The sequence below is a fragment of the Rhamphochromis longiceps genome, linkage group LG23 (genome assembly GCF_057381845.1).
Source record: "Rhamphochromis longiceps isolate RC_006_pf linkage group LG23, R_longiceps_female_GT1.1, whole genome shotgun sequence".
NCBI lineage: Eukaryota > Metazoa > Chordata > Actinopteri > Cichliformes > Cichlidae > Rhamphochromis > Rhamphochromis longiceps.
In genome coordinates, this window is record NC_140578.1 from 134821 (window position 1) to 153800 (window position 18980).

At 42.8% G+C, this 18980-nt stretch overlaps 3 protein-coding genes across 3 annotated transcripts; 2 read left to right on the forward strand and 1 right to left on the reverse strand.

Moving 5' to 3' along the window:
* The first annotated feature begins 6 nt into the window (after positions 1-6).
* On the forward strand, positions 7-9358 carry actl6a (actin-like 6A). Its single transcript, XM_085397474.1, has 14 exons — positions 7-180; positions 3021-3097; positions 3758-3932; positions 5816-5916; positions 6137-6234; positions 6374-6468; positions 7191-7297; positions 7459-7548; positions 7622-7683; positions 7836-7950; positions 8071-8151; positions 8280-8375; positions 8535-8621; positions 8715-9358. Exons 1-14 carry the CDS (start codon positions 156-158, stop codon positions 8793-8795), a joined length of 1290 nt encoding a protein of 429 aa, XP_085253600.1. The 5' UTR covers positions 7-155; the 3' UTR covers positions 8796-9358.
* mrpl47 (mitochondrial ribosomal protein L47) lies at positions 9020-12524 on the reverse strand. Its single transcript, XM_085397475.1, has 7 exons — positions 12370-12524; positions 11613-11761; positions 11289-11349; positions 11112-11208; positions 10907-11037; positions 9779-9874; positions 9020-9693 (listed from the first exon to the last, which is right to left on the reverse strand). Exons 1-7 carry the CDS (start codon positions 12522-12524, stop codon positions 9582-9584), a joined length of 801 nt encoding a protein of 266 aa, XP_085253601.1. The 3' UTR covers positions 9020-9581.
* Positions 12525-12725: 201 nt separating this feature from the next.
* Positions 12726-18588, forward strand: ndufb5 (NADH:ubiquinone oxidoreductase subunit B5). The gene is made up of 6 exons (XM_085398916.1): positions 12726-12886; positions 14424-14506; positions 15052-15118; positions 15237-15298; positions 17521-17627; positions 18380-18588. Exons 1-6 carry the CDS (start codon positions 12769-12771, stop codon positions 18498-18500), a joined length of 558 nt encoding a protein of 185 aa, XP_085255042.1. The 5' UTR covers positions 12726-12768; the 3' UTR covers positions 18501-18588.
* Positions 18589-18980: the final 392 nt, after the last annotated feature.

The window sequence follows — 18980 nt, forward strand, 5'->3', positions numbered from 1 at the left end:
CTCTGATTGGACAGCTGTCTCGAAGCACTGTGGAGCCCGCTTTGTTGGACTGATGCATGCTAGCAGATTTCCTTTGTTGTGATTAATCGCTTTGTGGTTGTGTTTCTCCTGTAATAACATATATTGTTAAAGTTACTGTCGTTATAACTTAGAGGATGAGTGGTGGAGTGTACGGTGGTGGTGAGTATGATAATATGCTGATTTTATACACAACTGTCGTCCACGTTGTCCCTGGTTGGAGCTAGCCAGCTTTGTAGCTAGTTAGCTCGTTATGCTAGCTATGCTAAAGTTCTGCTTCGTAGTTGGTCAGCGATATAGTCTTGTGTCCATTTTAATTCTCATGTGTTTAGGGCTGTTCAAATATATAGATATCACAGGTGCTTAGTCGTGCAGACGTGAAGTGTTATACAAGTCACTCAGCCGGTGTCGTCTAGCTAGCAAGGAAATGAATGAAAATGGGCTTGCCGAGCTCACGAACAAATACCGTTTATGTTATGTAACGGTAAAAATAACGGTAGTTATGACGATACCGAGGCTCTCATCGCGATAAACCCAATACAAAGACCCTGCAAAGACATACTGATGACCCATCCTGTCGTTCCTGTGTTTTACAGAGAATAACTTCATAGTTCCTCCGGGTAGCCGGTGTCAGTTGTTATAAACGTGTAGGTACCGAATAGACCTTTTCATTAGTGACGCATGCGGCTTATAGTAAGATGCTTAGAAAGGATTCAAGGAGCTAATAAGACAATACAATAAATAATATTATAAGTAGAGTGCAACAAGCTGAGTACCAGTATAGAGTGTGGGTATAAATATAGGTGTAAATAAATACTTTAGCAGCAAAGGGCATGATGACCAGCATTGATAAAGTGACAGTGTCAGTAGTGGTTAAGGTGCTACAATAACAGTTCTTGTCCATTATGCATGGAGAAGTTTCCCAGCTTCTGGAATGAAGCTGTTTCTCAGTCTGCTGGTTTTGTATTTAATGCTCCTCAGCCTCCTGCCTGAGGGGACAAAGAATGTATGTGCTGGGTGAGTGGGGTCCTTCATTCATCTGGAGGTGTATATGTCTGTGACGGTTGGGAGGCTGCCTCCGACAACTCTCTGTGCAGCCTTCACCACCCTCTGTAGAGCTTTCCTCTGTGCCACAGTGCAGTTTCTGTGCCACACGTTGATGCCAGAGCACAGAACATTTTCCACCGCACATCTGTAGAAGGAGATGAGGACTGAGCTCTCCATTCCCGCACGCTTCAACCTCCTCAGGAAGTAGAGGCTCTGGTGAGCCTTCCTGATCAGGCTGGAAGTGTTTTTTTTCAAGGTGAGGTTGCTATCCAGGTACGTACCCAGGTACTTGTAGCTGGGTACTACTTCGACTGCAGATCCTCCAACGTGCAGGGGTGTGTGTCTTCCCCTCCTGAAATCCACAACCATCTCCTTCGTCTTCTTCTCATTTAAGCAGAGATTGTTTTTCCTGCAAAAGTCCTCCAAGTGTTCCACCTCCTTCCTGTAGCTGGTCTCATCATTGTTTGTGATGCAACCAGCCACAGCTGTGTCGTCCTCAAACTTTATAATAACACAGCTTGGATGGATGGGTGAGCAGTCATATGTAAGCAGCGTGAACAGGAGGGGACTTAGCACACAGCCCTGAGGGGAGCCAGTGCTGAGGACTCTGGAAGATGAGGAGACGTTGTGGATCCTCACAGACTGCGGTCTGTTGGTCAGGAAGTCCAGGACCCAGTTACAAAGAGAGGAGCTCAGTCCCAGGGTCAGTAATTTGTCAACAAGTGTCTGCGGGATAATTGTATTGCAAGCGGAGAAGAAGTCCATGAAGAGCAAACAGATGTAGGAATTCTTCTGCTCCAGGTGGGTGAGGGTGGTGTGAACCACAGAAGAGATGGCATCTTCTGTGGATCGATTCTTCCGGTAGGCGTACTGGTGTGGGTCTGAAGTGACTCTGATGGTGGCTTTGATGTGGGCCATAATCAGCCTCTCAAAGCATTTCGTGACGATCGGCATGATGGCTACTGGCTGTCACAGCAGAGCTCTTGGGGACTGGGATGATGGTGGCAGTCTTCATACAGGTGGGGACAGCTGCCTGGGTGAGGGAGGAGAAAAGAACAGAAACAACAACAAACAACGCACATGCACGCATATACACATATAAGTAATATAATTTGTATTTGATACCTCACTTTATAGATAGCTTCAATGTATTTAACCTCTTAGGACCTGGCATCCACATATGAAGACATCACATTTTGGGTTATTTAGACCAAAATACTCAATTTTGCTCTACAAGGGCCTGAAATCCACTCATGAGGACATTATACTGCTACTGTTCTGTCGAAATTTTAAACAAATATCCTCATATATGGTTCTCATTTTTCTTAGAAACAAAAAATCAGGTAAAAATTTTTTTTAGTAATTTATATATATTTTTTACATTCATTGGATCCCAATCAGCCCAAATATCAAAGAGAAATCAAAAATGCATGCCGTGGAAGAGTTCGGGTCTTAGGAGGTTAATGATTATTTAAGATTGATACAGCATAGTATTGCGATGTTTTGCGTGGGGATATTGTATCGATCCAGTGACACTAAATATAAATCTTTTATTAAATAAATTAAAATATTCTGGGAATACTATCAATAAGGAGGCACATCTCACCTTGTTGGTGGCAACCTTTCTGCAAACAGTTGCAGTCTGATGTGCATTGACTGCAATCACTCTGGGAGAGATTGTTGAACGTCTCAAATAATTTGCTGTCTAATTTATCAATAAGTTCTTTACAAAGACCCATGTTTTTTTTTTACAGATTTTATGAAGGCTGCATGGCTGGGAGCTTGATGTTATAAACCTGTGGCAGTGAAAATGCATGAACTCAAAGATTAAGATGTGTAGCCCAATACTTTTGCCCGCATTGTGTACAAATTACAGGAATAAAATGTTCCCCCATATTTTGTGCATAACTTCATTCGAAAAATGTTCAATCGCAGCCCTTCCCTTATTTCTGCAGATGAGGTGGGAGCATTGGTGTTTGACATTGGCTCTTATTCTGTAAGAGCTGGCTACGCAGGAGAAGACTGTCCCAAGGTAAGTGGCTCACTCGAATGACCTTATTAACAACGTGTCTTTTCTTCCTCTGTGCATCTTCAACATCCCTCTGGGGGAACGGCAATGATGAGAAATCAGGGTTGGAGTCACCTTGGAGGCAGGAGGCATAAATTGAGTTCAGATTATTCCAGAATACTTCCTTTTTCTGTTTCCTCTGGTTTACGTGCAAGTCCTGAGGGATAAAATGAATCTTGTGTGAATAAATGTAAGACATTACAGATGGACACTAATCGCCTATCAGCAGATTATATGCAAGCACAAATTCTACCATTTAAAAGATGTTTTTTCTTTCTGCTTTTGACATAACCCTCTTCTTCTGAAAATCCTCTCAGCATTTAGCTAGACACTGTAAATACAGTTTTTGCATAATAAACTGGTCAAAAACGGCCAGATTCAAATCAGGTACTTTTGAAAATTTCCCAACTGTTTGTCTTCATAATTCAGGAGGGATTGCATCACATTATGGCACCTCAGTGTTCCACAAAAATGTCAATTCATTCACTCACTGCAAAGGAGGATGACTAACTTTGTGAAAGGAGTTTTTGTGAATTTCTGTTGTTATGCTGGTCCGAAATCAGGCTCTTGCAAACAGCCTTAACCTGTAATTTGGTGTGTTTTGTTTCTTTTGTCCCATCTCAGGCGGACTTTCCCACAGTAATAGGTGTGACTCTTGACCGAGAGGATGGCAGCACACCCATGGAGACTGATGGTGACAAGGGCAAGCAGAGCGGCACCACCTACTATATTGATACCAATCAGCTGAGGGTACCCAGAGAGAACATGGAGGTCATGTCTCCGCTCAAGAATGGCATGAGTAAGCGTTTAGTCCAAGTGATTGGAGAATAGGACTTTTTTCACCTGTACATAAAAGACTGGCCTTGATCTTTTCATATGTATGTTGTAAAAAAGGATTTAAATAAATGGGAAGAAGAGCTGTTGGAAAACACGGAACAGGTTTTGATCTCTGATGCAAATGTGAATGTGTATAATCTGGCCTGCTTGATCCAAATCCATAATTAGTCTGTTTTGGTCTGACAACGACTTCATTGGCGAGCTCGTTAAACCCTGGCTGACGTGTATATATATATATGACTGGAGCGCATCATGAATATTAATGAGATTATTTGAAGCTCAAGGCAGCTCATCAGCATCAGCTGTGGTGTGCAGTGTTCTCCTGATGGAAGCCAAGCCCTCTGCAATCTGTGGTTTACTGCAGTGTCTGTGTCATAACGGGGCATGTGCGGAATAACCCAAACTGTGTTTGGGCTTATTTTGAAAAACTTTGGATTTCAGTTTAACGGTCACCAACCAGGGCTGTTGCTGCTGCTGTTGGTCTGGTTCCCCAGTGAGCAGCAGGGCTGTAAATGAACTAAACTGGTTTAAAAAAGACTAAATTGGTGATTTGGCTCTTCTGCGATGGTGTTTGTATGCTGGAGCGGACTAAGCTTTAGAGGTTCGTTTTTATGTTCTGGTCAGCTGAACAGTTTTCTTTCCTTATTAGAAATTTCAGATATTTGCAGTTTATGGTTGTTCACGTCATCGACTGATCTTTTGATTGTTCTTTGGGTGAAACAATTATTCATTTGCCCTAAATGCCCTTTACTTAGTTTTCAGATTTACTTACTTGAACATTTATTAGTATCAGAAGTGACATAAAGTTACTGTTAGTTTTTTTTCATATAATTCATTTAACTAAGCCATTTCAGGCTCTAACATCGCAGCAGTTTGCTTCTATATTTGGGTTTTGGACTGTTGGACAACTAAAAATTGTAATGGCCATGTTTGTTTGTAGTGGCTTGATTCACAGATAATAAATGGCTTTTGCCAGTTAAAGTATTAAGTGATTGCAGTCCACTGATGGTGTTGACACTTTTTAAAGCATTTACCCAAAGTATTAGTGATGGCAAGTGCCCCAGTGCACTGACCTAGCTGCTGATGCTCATCAGAATCTGGTCCACTGGAGTTTCTCAGGCTATTTAGAGATGAGTGTGACACAAATCTTAATTGCAGCAGAAGAGCACAGTGGGACCAGAGTCTCCCTTAGAGGGCTAACCTGGAAAAATGGTGCCTGGTGCTCAAATTATTATCTAAAAAAAATTATAATTGCTCCAATTTCTCCGCCATCTGACCCAACACACATGATAGTGTTGATGAAGGGGCTTTTTGAGGTCTGTATCCACAGAGACTGCAAAGCCTTAGCATGACAACGTTGCTGTTATTTGCTTATGGTAAATGGTCTGTATTTGTATAGTGCTTTACTTAGTCCCTATGGACCCCAAAGCGCTTCACACTACACCCAGTCATCCACCCATTCACACACTGGTGATGGCACAGGCACCCTGGGGCGCACTGACAGAGGCCAGGCTGCCGGACACTGGCGCCACCAGCCCCTCTGACCAGGCAACGGGTGAAGTGTCTTGCCCAAGGACACAACGACCGAGACTGCCCGATTACAAGACGAACTGCCAACTCTTGAGCCACGATTGATATTCACGTCTTTTAATTTAAACTAGTAAATGTTAACAAAAAGCTGCAGCTCTTCATATGAAATGTAAATGGTTTTGGCTACCTTATTCTATGCACAAGTGATTGCTTTGTCATATGTTTTAATGTAGGTACGGTGACATAAAAAAAGATTTCAGAGGTGTTTGGCAGTTACCAGGCCCTTCATTTGTTTTCTCTTAACTCTGCCTCTAGTTGAGGACTGGGACAGTTTCCAGGCTATTCTGGATCACACGTACAAGATGCACTTCAAGTCTGAACCCAGCCTGCACCCCGTGCTCATGTCAGAAGCGTCGGTGAGTTAACTTTTGAGTCTCAAAAAATTAATCTGTTTGATTTGCTGCTCTGTTTAAAAATAAATATGTGACACATTGATGTTAACATCTGAGCTATTTGAGCTCAGCGCCATGTGAAGAGTGTGTTTCCTGTCCTTGCCCTCATCACCATCTGCAGGTATCTGTGTGTATCTGGCAGTGATTTGTTGTAAGTGGGCTAACTTCTGTTCTGTGTTTGCAGTGGAACACACGAGCAAAGAGAGAGAAACTAACAGAGCTGATGTTTGAGCATTACAACATTCCTGCCTTCTTCCTTTGCAAGTCAGCCGTGCTCTCTGCGTATCCTTTACTGTTTCACGTCATCCAGGACGGACACTAAAGCAGTGCGTTCAGTTAATCATCACAGACAGCTCTGATGAAATTTCATGCCATCTGCTGGACTTTAAACCACATATTTCTTTAACTTTAAACATACAAGCTTTGCCAATGGGCGGTCTACAGGCCTGGTTCTAGACAGTGGTGCAACACACACTACTGCAATTCCAGTGCACGACGGCTATGTTCTGCAGCAAGGTGAGAAGCTATTGTAACATACACATCATAAAATCATAAAGGGACTGCAGTTTGACCAGAAGAGCTCAGCTTGCTGTGATGAGCCAATCCCAGCTGCCGTAACGCAGGAGGCGGGTACACCTTGGACAAGTTACCAGCCTGTCGCAGGGCTGATGGATGGACCGTTAACATAACATGCATGTTTTTGAACTGTGGGAGATTATTTTGCAAAGGTATCGTGAGACTGGGAGCAGGATTTACTGTGAACGTTTCTGATTGGTCAAGTACTTGCCCTCCTCCTCCTTTGGGCTCCTTCCTTCAGGGATTGCTGCAGCGGATCGTGTGTCCATCTAACGTTTTCCTAAGCAGCATTGTTTTCTGTCACAGCAGCACTCTGCGTGTCCTCTTTCACTACATCCACAAAAATTTTCTGTGGCCTTTTTTGTTTACTGTCTTTCTAAAGATAAATGAAGAACAGGATATCTGACAAATAGAAAAGCAAAGTCAGGTTTTATTCATTAGTTAATAAGACCAGATTTATTAATTATGCTGAGGACAAAATCCAGCAGGAATGGGAGTGATCCATTCAGGGTCACTGTTACTGTGCAGTCTTTGTAGAAAATGATAAATGGGGTGTTACTGAAGTCACATTACGGTCTTTGAGTGCTTTTAAATGATATGTGTTACGGTGCCTACAAAGTTACCGTGTCATTGAAGTTGCGTTACTCTTTCACTCTCAACAGGCATCGTCAAGTCGCCCCTGGCTGGAGACTTCATGAGCATGCAGTGCAGGGAGCTGTTTCAGGAGCTAAATGTGGAGATAATCCCTCCCTACATGATTGCATCGAAGGTACGATCTGTGGGAGTGATTGTTTCATTTGATGAATGTTAAATGATTAACTTTGCTCAACATTTACCACGCCTGGCTTTTCTACACATCATTGCCACATTACTGGGTTCAAGCCCTTATTGCCATGAGTCTAACCACAGTGGGGGGGTTTGTCCATACAGGATCCAGTGCGGGAGGGAGCCCAAGCCAGTTGGAAGAAAAAGGAGAAACTACCTCAAGTCACCCGCTCTTGGCACAACTACATGTGTAATGTAAGCAGCAAACTCGGCAGCACAGTAATAATAATTACATGTTTGGTAATGAAAGTGTGTCTTTTTCTTCCAGTGTGTAATCCAGGACTTCCAGGCATCAGTGCTGCAGGTGTCAGACTCTCCATATGATGAACAGTGAGAGTGGTTTGATCCTGTACTTCAGTTTAACAGATTCACTCTAACGCTGTACTAGAAAAAGAGTCACATTAGAACCAGAGATGTTTACTCACACATAGATCGATATGATACATTTCAGTACTTTCCCCCCCTTTTCTTTTGTTCATCAGGGTTGCTGCCCAGATGCCCACAGTGCACTATGAGCTGCCCAATGGCTACAACTGTGACTTTGGAGCAGAGAGGCTGAAGATCCCAGAGGGGCTGTTTGACCCCTCCAATGCTAAGGTGAGTTTTACTCAGCAGGTCCCGGATGAATGAACGGCGCTGGTGATTAAATGTATATTGCTCTGAGGTGGTCAAATGTTTTTATTTATGAATGTAACATTTGTGTTTGATCGCTTTTAGGGACTGTCTGGGAACACCATGCTAGGAGTTGGCCACGTCGTGACAACAAGTGTGGGAATGTGCGACATCGACATCCGGCCTGTAAGCACCTCGTTCAACTGGATTTTCTTTTCAGAAACACCGTTTTATGTAATCTGAGTAGTTTTTGTGCTTCGTATCTGTGCCTAAACCCTACAACCCCACTTACTGACCTGTGACTGTTATCCAAGGGTCTGTATGGCAGTGTGGTGGTGACTGGTGGAAACACGCTCATTCAGGGCTTCACTGACCGACTGAACAGAGAACTCTCCCAGAAAACCCCTCCGGTGAGTATCAGCCAGTGCCAGCATGTCACTAAATATGTTTTTATCAGTACCATCTTTAGCTTTAGTCAGTGATGTACTGCAATGTTTGTCTTTCCATTTTAAATTTGCTACATTTTGTTCATCATTTTTTGAGAGACCTTTAATCGCGTGCTTTTGCAGAGTATGAGGTTGAAGCTGATAGCAAACAGCACTACAGTGGAGCGCCGGTTCAGCGCCTGGATAGGAGGCTCCATCCTGGCATCTCTGGTAAGGACACACAAAATGACTTCATGTCTGTACCACATTAAAGGCACTAAAGTGTTTTCAGAGTCTTTTAAACATTTTTCTTGCATCCTCCAGGGAACCTTCCAGCAGATGTGGATCTCCAAACAGGAGTATGAGGAGGGAGGAAAGCAGTGCGTGGACAGGAAGTGCCCTTGATTTGACCCCCGATCCTCATCGTCTTTTTCACTGCAAGCTCAACGTCGTGAATGGTTCCCCCCTCTGACCCAGACTCAGGAACACCTCGCTGTTTTATTTTTGTACGACTTGTTTTTAAAACAGAGTTTGTCCATACACCTGTCTGGGATTTGCTGTAGAAAACAAACATCTGCAATTTCAGCTCCTCTGAGAGCTCCCTGAAAGTCGGCCGGTTGCCTTATCTGTAAGTTGTTGGTGGGAACCTCGAATCAAAAAGTCAAGTTTCTGATCAAAACGACAGAGTACAGAAGCCAAAATGATTTGTGCAGAATGCTGATATGGTAAACTTGGGATGATTAGGATGTATTTGGAAAAACAACCTGTTAGTTTGACGTGAATATCGTCTCGTTCATGAACCTTTTTTTTCTTCCTATGTAGCAGGTCAAGTCGTCACAGGTAAAGGCCAGTCCGTTCCTACCTGTGCTTACTGGTATTAACTCAAATCTGTATTTAATTTTCAGTCTTTCTTGTCATTGGCTTCATGTGGTCTTTTACAAATAAAGTTGGTTTTTTTTAATGATTAACTGAGTGCTGTAGTCTCAATAGCCCACTGGTTACTTAAGTTCTGAGGGTTTTCATACAGGAGCGTAAAGAACACCGGAGTCGGGGTCAAATAGAGAGAGCGGCACACTTTAGAGCCATCTTACATAATTTATCTTTGAGATCACATGAAAGGTGGTCATACAACAGTTTCAGTCCATCCATGGCTATTTGATGAGCTGATTCACACTAGTCAGATCCACATTTTCAGGATGCAGGAGCTTTAATCTGGGGGAACCTCTCCTGTAACTTGGTGAGACGTCTCTTCTTTAAGTTTTCATTCCTTGCCCTTTCCCGAAGGTAATTCTCAATACGCAGCCTGAAGGAGAAAGGAAGTAAAATCCTTTGTAAGAAAAGTATCACGTACTTAAAAATGTACATGATATTGCATACACTGGTCTTACCTTATATGTGGTTCAACAAACTTGGGTGTGTAGAACCTCTTGCGCTTGTATCGTCTGTTCATGTACCAGGGAATAGCATACTCTTTGAATCGATACCTGTGGAGGAAATAAATCAATGAGATTACAGGGCGTCCAATAAAAGTCTCAAATTAGCTTTGCCAAGGATGAATCGGTTCAGCTGCTCATTACCACAACTATGGACGGGTGCTTACGTGGTGCTTTTCTACTCTGAGCACTCGAAGCGCTTTAAGCCAATCGCATTGCGGCAAGGTTAAGATGAACGTGACGTGGTTGTTAGTGCCAGATTGGCTGCTCCAAGTAGTTCAAAACTGCTGAAAATTTGTCCAATGAGTGGCAGTTCTCTGTCCAAACAATAGCCTGGTGGTTTCAGGGGAGAACTGATAGGCTGTTTCAAGCCAATAGGAAGGAAACAGTAACTCAAATCACCACATGTTAGAACCAAGGCATACAGAAGAGCATATCTGAACACGCAATATGTCAAACCTAGGATCAGGTGGGCCACAGCAGCAGCAGACCGCATGGATTGCCGCTCCTGTCAGACAGGAAACTGAGGCTACAATTCACAAGGGCTCACCAGCACCGGGCAACAAAAGATTGGAAAAAGATTGTTTGGTCTGATGAGATTTCATTTCTGCTGCAACATTCAGACAATAGTCCAAATTTGGTATAAACAACATGAAATCCTGGATCCATCCTGCCTCGGATCAACAGTTCAGGCTGATGGTGGTGGTGGTATGATGTGTGGGGGCTATTTAAATGCCACAGCCTAGCTGAGTATAGTTGTTGATCATTTCATCCCTTTATAACAACAATATGCTGATCTTCTGATGACTGCTTCCAGCAGGATCAAGCAGCATATCGCAGAGCTGAAAGCAGCTTAAACTGGTTTCTTGGTAAATACTCTTTATTTTATTTTTCAATCCAAGAAAACACTGATAATATTTTTCAGGCTCAATCTGAGAATGAAATATGTGTAACAAAGCTTGGACCACATGTGTTTATATGGACCTACTATGTCCTGCAAACAGGCCGTTTCCCCATCACCATATGATAAAGGTATGACATATCTTTTTCCCATGTAGGTCTGATATGCAAGACTGCCCTCACCAGTACACATATCCAAATATGTTCCTCCTCCAGGCTCCTGGTCGGCCTTTCTCTTGTCCTGTTTGCAGCAGACGCAGTGCACTCTCTCTCTCCTTCGCCACCGTCTCTAGCCTGATCATGGACCGCTCAACCTGGGAGGGGAGAAAGCCTCATATAATCATTGGCACCTACATCGTGTCAGCTATCAGCTCAGCATGAGACGAACCTTTCTTAGTCTTTCTGGACTTGGCATCTGGACCCTCTGCCTTTTTGCTTCCTGTTCAAGTGTGAGCAGCATGTTCTTTTCTTTCAGCAGGACATACCTGAGACACAATCAGAGGGTTACACGCCGCTAAATGTTTTAAATGTTTCCACTGAGACGCTTCATTTCCACACAGCTCACCAGAGTTTGTGCAAGTCCTCGTTGCTCTTTGTTCTCAGTTGTTTGGCAGTCCACGGTGCGCCTAATAGTGCAAGAAGTTATAACAACCTCGTTAGTGCAATAGTAAAATGATCATGTCACTCTAAACTCACACATCTGACCACAAACAATTTGTTAAACAGTATTTACTATACTTTTTAACAAATTGTGCTGATAAATAGTGTTTAGCAGATTGTGTTTACACTGATCTACATTCAGGTGCAAATAAAATGAACATATTCAGGTTGATTCAAACTACAATCAAACCTGCAGACAATGTTCTCTTTGCGTGCTGTAATATTTTACCTGACTTCACATTGGCCTCTCCCCAGTTCTCAGGTGAATCAAAGAACTCCTCTAGTCCTCTCCTGCTGATGGTTGTGTGCAGAGCTCGATACTGACCTGGAGAGCTGATGGGATTGCTCCAGGATGGGGTGACAATGGGAGACTTCTCCCTGTTGAACATGAAGAAAGTGCACACAGTAAGCCTGATAACAAATGCCGAAGCAGGTAAATTATTTTTCCGCAATTAAAAAAACCCCCAAACAACAAAAACTGAATTCAGGGAATTCCATCTTGAAATTTAAGTGTTACATTTCAGCACTTTCTGGTTTAATCCCAGGCAGATATTTTTGGTGTTAAGCTCTTTAACGTCAAATAAGACTTTGGATCATTTGAAGTTCTTTGGAGCCTCTTCTGTCCTAAAACATCACTGACCTGTCAGTTGGTCTTTAGGCTGTGACTTACTTTTCACACGTATAGTTAACAGCTGTGTATTGATGGGACATAATGGAGACCCCACGATCACAGCAGTCAAAATCTCACTTCAGTCTTAAATACAGCCATAAAACCATAAATGTCCACTGAGTACATCAACATGGGAACTCGGGGTTTCTACCTCACCGTAATAAAGAAAACCTGTCTCTTTGACTTTGCTGTAAACAATCACTGGCATCTTTGCGCAAACAGGGACTGCTGAGCTGTTGACCGACAGCTTTGAATGTGTCGTTGTTAACCCACATTATTGTTCCGTTTTGGGGAATGCATTAAACTGATCTCTTACCTGAGAAGAGAAGTCTGGCATTTGGCCGAACTAACAGCGCCCTGTCGCGCGTTTGTCGCTGAGGATATCCTAAAGACATTTTGAAACTGCTTGCAAAGAGTCAAAACGCGTCCTGCGGATGAGGACGCCGCCATTTTTGATGTAGCGCTTCCCATATTACCCAGAATGCATTTTGTCTCTTTTTCTTAAAAAGAAAAAGAAAGAAAAAAGAAGAAAGATATATTTTTAAATAATTTTATGGTGCTAAATACATTATTATAATATTAATTTAATAATAAAACCCCGTATAACATTTCAGTTGAAAATAAATTACACCTGTGCTCTTATCAAATATGATTCGCTTATTCGCTTAACGGCCAATCACAGTTCGTGTTGCTGGGCCGTCCTCCCAAAGTAACGATGGTGGGCACGAGCGTTCTCAGGTCTGTTGCTGCTTTTGCAGCCAGACTGAGTCCTCTGAAATCTGGAAATACTGCGGCTAATTTACTCACTCGAGCAATCCCCCGCACAGATAAAGGTAAGACACACCCCAGTCGTTTAAAAAATGAGACGACTGACCGGAAGGCTGCTTGTCTTTTCTCATGACCTTGTTAGCTTGCTAACATGAGCTAGCTGTTAACGTGTGTCCTGGTGTCAATAAAGGAAGACAGTGACTTTATTATAGCTCCGTATACATATGTACTGTTTATATACGCCACTGTTTATCCTCCAGTTTCAACCTCTGCCTTTTCATTGCAGTAAGCGGTGCGTATTTAGTAAACATTAGTTGGGTTACAGGGTTTGAATGATAGTTTGTCATCTCTGTGTCAACGCTTAACATAAATCTGCTTGTTGCATGCAGTGCTATGGTCTGCAGTTTTATCTAAAGGCGTTTCACCATGTTTTTAATAGCGACATGTTCTTTAATATCCTTAAATTATAAGGTTTCAGTAAAGCCACCTGACTCAGTGGGACACCCTTTAAACCAGGGGTAGGGACCGTCAGTCCTCGAGAGCTGGTGTCCTGCAGGTTTTAGATCTCACCCTGGGTCACCACACTTGAATCAAATGATTAGTTCATTACCAGGCCTCTGCAGAACTTCAAGACATGTTGAGGAGCTAATTTAGCCCTTTAAATCAGCTTTGTTGGCTCAAGGACACATCTAAAACCTGCCGGACACCGGTTCTCGAGGCCTGGAGTTCCCTACCCCTGTTTTAAACAGTTCATGCAATACTTTGCAAGAGCGAAAATAAATGTTTACAAGGCTGTAGTGAGGTCTGCTATTATGTATGGACAAAAAGACAGAAGGCAGATTTGCAGGTGGCACAGTTAAAGATGCTCAGACTTTCATTGGGAGTGACCATGATGGACAAGGTTAGAAATGAGCACATGAGCTCAGGCTGAGCGCTTTGGAGACAAAGTTAGAGAAGCAAGGCTGAGATGGTTTGGACAATTACAGAGGAGAGGTAGTGGATTTGTTTTGCAAAGGCAGATAAAAGGGAAGGCCGCTGAGAAGATTTGTGGATGTAGTGAAGGAGGGAGACGATCTGCTGTGGCAACCTCTAAAGGGAACAGCCACACGAATACACATTTGAAGAGCTGCAGTGATGGTCATTCTTGATTTTTGCCCATATGGTCAAACCAAAGATTATTACTAAGAAGATGTCCGCAGTAATGGATGACTGCCATTATTGCAAAAATAATCTGGGATTATTTATTGTTGAAGTGAAACGTAATCATAATCTGAGTTTTTGTAGTCCAATTATATGAATATGTAATTATAGCACTAAACTCAATCGGGCAGCCACCATTAGAAACAACGTCTCTTCAACAAGGGAGATGGGGCAAACGTGTCAACCATGTAAAACATCTAAGCCTGCTAGAAAAACAACACAAAATACAAGCTCCACCCACCTAATCATGATGTAGTGGTAGGTCATAGACTTTGCATTTGTAATACATTATAGAGATACTTGGTACACTGGACAGAGCCTCCATGCAACTGAAGAGGCAGCGTGCGTGCTCACTATAACCAATCACAGGCATCATGATAGTAACTGTGCCCTGTTTTGCAGTTGCGGTCCGTTGGGGTCACGGAAAGAGACTGTTTGTCATCAAACCCTCTGACTACTATGACAGGAGATTTCTGCGCCTATTGGTAAGTGCAGAGCACCATCACATCCACCAAGCTCACGTACATACACTGCAGAAGTGCTCTCTGTTAACTTTGCTGTATCATTATAATATAATGTTTGTGTTCACCCTTTGAAAGAACAAAACAAAATCTTGTTATTGAAATGTAACAAAGGAAGTTTTCCCTCAACATATTTTCCTTGACTGCTCAGACGTACTGTTGGAAGTTTATTATTCACCCACAGTGCAGGTTTCTAAATAGTAACCATGTTTTCTCTCTTATTTTAAAGAATGTTTGTGTTCATGTTCTTACACTCAGCCAAAAAACAAGCTTCCACATTTGTGTTACTCACCTTGCTCAAAGGCACCAGCAGCAGAGAGCAGTGCATACATCAAAACTAAAATGGCCAACATGATACTGTTTAAGCTGGTTTAAAAAAATAAAAAAGTCAGTTCGCTGAGTTAAAAAGTAAGAGATATTTCTTACTTGGTTAATTTTGGATGGTGACTTGCACGCATCAACAACTGAATTTGCCATATATTTGATTTTCTTCTCATTTTTTCCCTCAGCAATTTTACATCTTGCTGACTGGTGTTCCAGTGGCTATCGTCGTCACGGGGGTGAATATCTTCATCGGTGAGTAAGCATAAGTGTTTTATTGTGTATTCTAGTCGGCTTCTAATATTTTCCAGGACTTACTCAAATACGTATGGAATGAATATCTCTGTTGCTCGATTAAATGTCTGTCGTGTAGGTGAGGCAGAGCTGGCTGAAATTCCTGAAGGCTACGAGCCCGAGCACTGGGAGTACTACAAGGTGCGTCCCTTTGTCTCTTTGGTTGTTTGTGGTGCTTCTTTCTGTCATTGCTTCAAACTCGTATTAAGGGAAGGATATGCTCACGGATTTTATTTTGAAGTGTAATCATAATATGTGCATATTCATTGTTAACCCCCCCCCCCCCCAACATCATGTTTTCCTCCAGTGAGTGTTTTATGGGACTGTTGTGTTACATTTTCAAACCCAGGTGCTACGACGGGTCCCTCAGGTAAAAGTCTCTCCGAGGGCCCCGTTCAGTGTAGAGTTAAAAGAAGCCTCGACTGAAACAGCGTGCTTTGCACGTCATTATGTTGCTCGATTAAATGTCTGTTATGTCGGTGAGGCAGAGCTGGCTCATCATTATGTGCAATGCAGCATCTTTATTTTTTGACAGGTATCCTATAACAGGCCAAAATTATTTGAAAACATTATTTGAAAACATTTGATCGTTTTGAATTTGATTAGAGCTACGTGGTTTAACAAAAAACTGATGGGATGGAGGCCAAAAAAAAAAAGCTTGAAAAGTAAGCAGTACTAAAAAGAAATAACTGGGGGGAAATTCACATCTAATGAAGTTAACTGATAATAGGTCAGTAACATGATTGTGTGTAAAAAGATGATGTTAGAGAGGCAGAGTTTCAGACGTGTCGATGAGCAGAGGCTCACTAAACTGCACAAAACTGAATATCTCATCATTCACAGTAAATAATATCAGCACAGCTGGAGATTCTGGAGAAACCTCCTTTTGGGGCAAAGGGACAAGGAGAAAATCAATATTGGCTGCCCTTCAGTTCCAGGCCCTCAGGCTGCTCTGCATTCAAACCAGACATGGAGCCCTGGCATAGCTGACCTGGTTGTGCAAACGACCTGTATGCCAAAGGGCTGCAGTAGCCTGGGTGTGCGTCTGCCCTGGGCTGCTTCCTTACTTTGTGTCCCTCCTGTTTGCTCCTGTCAGAGATAAACCGTCATAATTCTGTCACCGTGTCATCAACAAATGCATGTCAAAGCATCATAATGTAAAGACAAGGCGTATGTGAACATGATCCAGGACAAAGCTCGTTTAAAATGGACTGGAGCCAAGTGGGGAAACAGTCCTGTGGTCAGACAAATCAAAGTTTTTTGGAAAACATGAACACAGCATCCTTCAGACTAAAGAGGAGAGGGACCGTCCGGCTTGTTATCAGTGCTCAGTTCAAAATCCTGCATCTCTGAGGGTGTGGGGGTGCGGTAGTGCAGCCTGCACAGTTCCATAGACACATAGGTGCACACAGTGGCAACATGGCCCAGTGTCCCATCACTGGGACTCAAGCAGGCCATAGCGGACTTGTAGATGGTGAGAGTATAATCTCTGGACTTGGAGCAAGCAGTCTGTACGTAGCACGTACCAGTCTGTGTCCACACACTGACGACTGCCTTGCACTTTCTAGATTCTGGCTCTTTGTCCTTTTCCCCAAAATGAAGTTAGAGTTGAAGTATTATTGCAGTGACACACTGGAGGAGATCCATCATGTGCTGCAGATGCACAAGTGCAATGGAACAGACCGGGACTTCCAGGAAAGGAGTTAAAAATAGCAGCCATGCTAGTCTCCTGTCTAAGGAGGCTTCTGATAAGGAGAAAGCAACTAATTTTAAACTGGGTATGATTTTTAAGCAAAGTCTTCAAAGGACTCAGTGGCACTCTATTTCTTAAAAATGCTTTTATTCCTATAAAAAAAAACCCTCCAGTGTGTTTTGGCGCACAAGCTTTGATCAAGCAGTGAATCAAAGTTCATTAAAGCACTCAATCTTCCCTAGCCACAAGTGGCACGCTTCCACCTTGGGTGAGAGTGGAATATTCCACAAGCGAGGCTGGACAGATGTCAACACCAAACCCAAAACATTCACCAAAGCCGATCCAGACGACACAAACGCACAGCAGCACCAGCCACAGTCAACATGAAAGCATCTCCAAAGGAAAATAATCTTTGTAAAAAAAGTGTATGGTTTCTGAGTTTTCATGGGCAGAGCCTGGTAAATGCTCCTTATGACCTTAAGCTGTTGGTGAGGCGGATCTTGAGCTTAAGAATTAAAACAGGATAAAAAATGTCCCCTCAAGAAAGTTTACTTGACCAAAGCTCCTCTGTAACCACAATAACACTGAACTGCAACAAATGTATGTCACATGCCTGCACTAAAGGGACAGTCCTATGTTTGCACAAAATCCTTGTGCGCTGTTGTTTCAGCACCCCATCACCAGGTGGATCACACGGAACATCTATGATTCCCCAGTGAAGGACTACGAAAAGATGATGGCTGCGATCCAGATTGAAAAGGAAAAAGCAGACATGAGGTGGGTGTTACTGCCAGTGTGCTTCGTGCGCTTCACCATCAACACAAACACATGAATTTAAATGCTTTTAGAAGACGTGTCTGCTTGGCTCATATACACCACACGATACACTGATGTGCTACAGCTGGTGTTTAGCTGTTTATGTAGTGTAACCAACAGTGTCTTGATATTGAGTTTTACAGAGGGAAGCATCCAAGAGAGAGTTTTTAACTGTCACAGAGGTTTACAAATGTGCTTTACAGCACAAATGGGAAACAGCAGTTTGCTACGTCATGGAAAACTCACTACAAACGCTAAAGCGGCAGCCGTTCTTAAGTGTGTCCAGTCATGGAAAGCACCAGAACATGATGCAGTTCTGGTGCAGGGAGGGATCCTGAAAGGGCGTGCAGAGCAGCTGCATTCCTTGATAATAGCATTCTTCCACTGATGTGGAAAACCTCAGTTTTTTGTTTTTCTTCTCTCTCCAAAAGAAAACAGGTGCAGGCGAGCCTATGAGGGAACCATCTTTGGCTTTTTCAGAACACGCTCTCTGAAAAATATGCAGATTGGTTATTGAAATTGGTAAATTTAATAAGATTGGTAAATCTTGAGGAATCAATTTAAGTGTGTGTGCTGCAGCTGTGACAAATGTAGTTCTTTGTTATTTTACGAGCATCGTACATTATTAGTCTTCCATACTTAACCGGTTGCTCATTTCTAAAGCATGGTGTTACATTCTCCGCCTCTTTTTATTCATGATTTTGTTGTCACAGACTGACGCAGCTGGAGGTGCGTCGCCATATGAGGCAGCAAGGAGACGGCCCCTGGTTTCAAGTGCCGACCCTTAACAAGGAGCTAATTGACAACAGCCCCAAGTCATCGCCTGACCATTAATCCAGATGTTTCTGTCATCTGTACATCAATCTCACTGTTTGTACATTTTTTCCCTTATTGCGTGAATAAAGTATCTATCGAACTCTGATATTCATGTTTTAGCGTCTTAATTCAGTTCATGCAGCAAACACCTTTACCGTGATGATATTCCAGAGTTACAGATGATCGGGGACTGGCAGCTTGTGTCAGAGCAGGAAACCCACTGAGACCCCCTGTCTTCAGTTTGTGTGAATACTTCTGAGCTGAAATCATCCAATAAAGTTCAAGTTGAAGAGTAAATCAAATGTGCATAATATCTATAATTACATTTTTTTTTTCCATGAAGGAGTTTGAATTTTCTCCGTCGCGTGCAGTTAGTGGGGTTAATTAGTGACTCTAAAAGTCTCCTATGGTTGTCCGTCTCTGTATCAGCCCGGCATCGAGCTGACAACCTGTCCAGGATATACTTGGCCTGTTGACAAAGATCAAGATATATCCAAA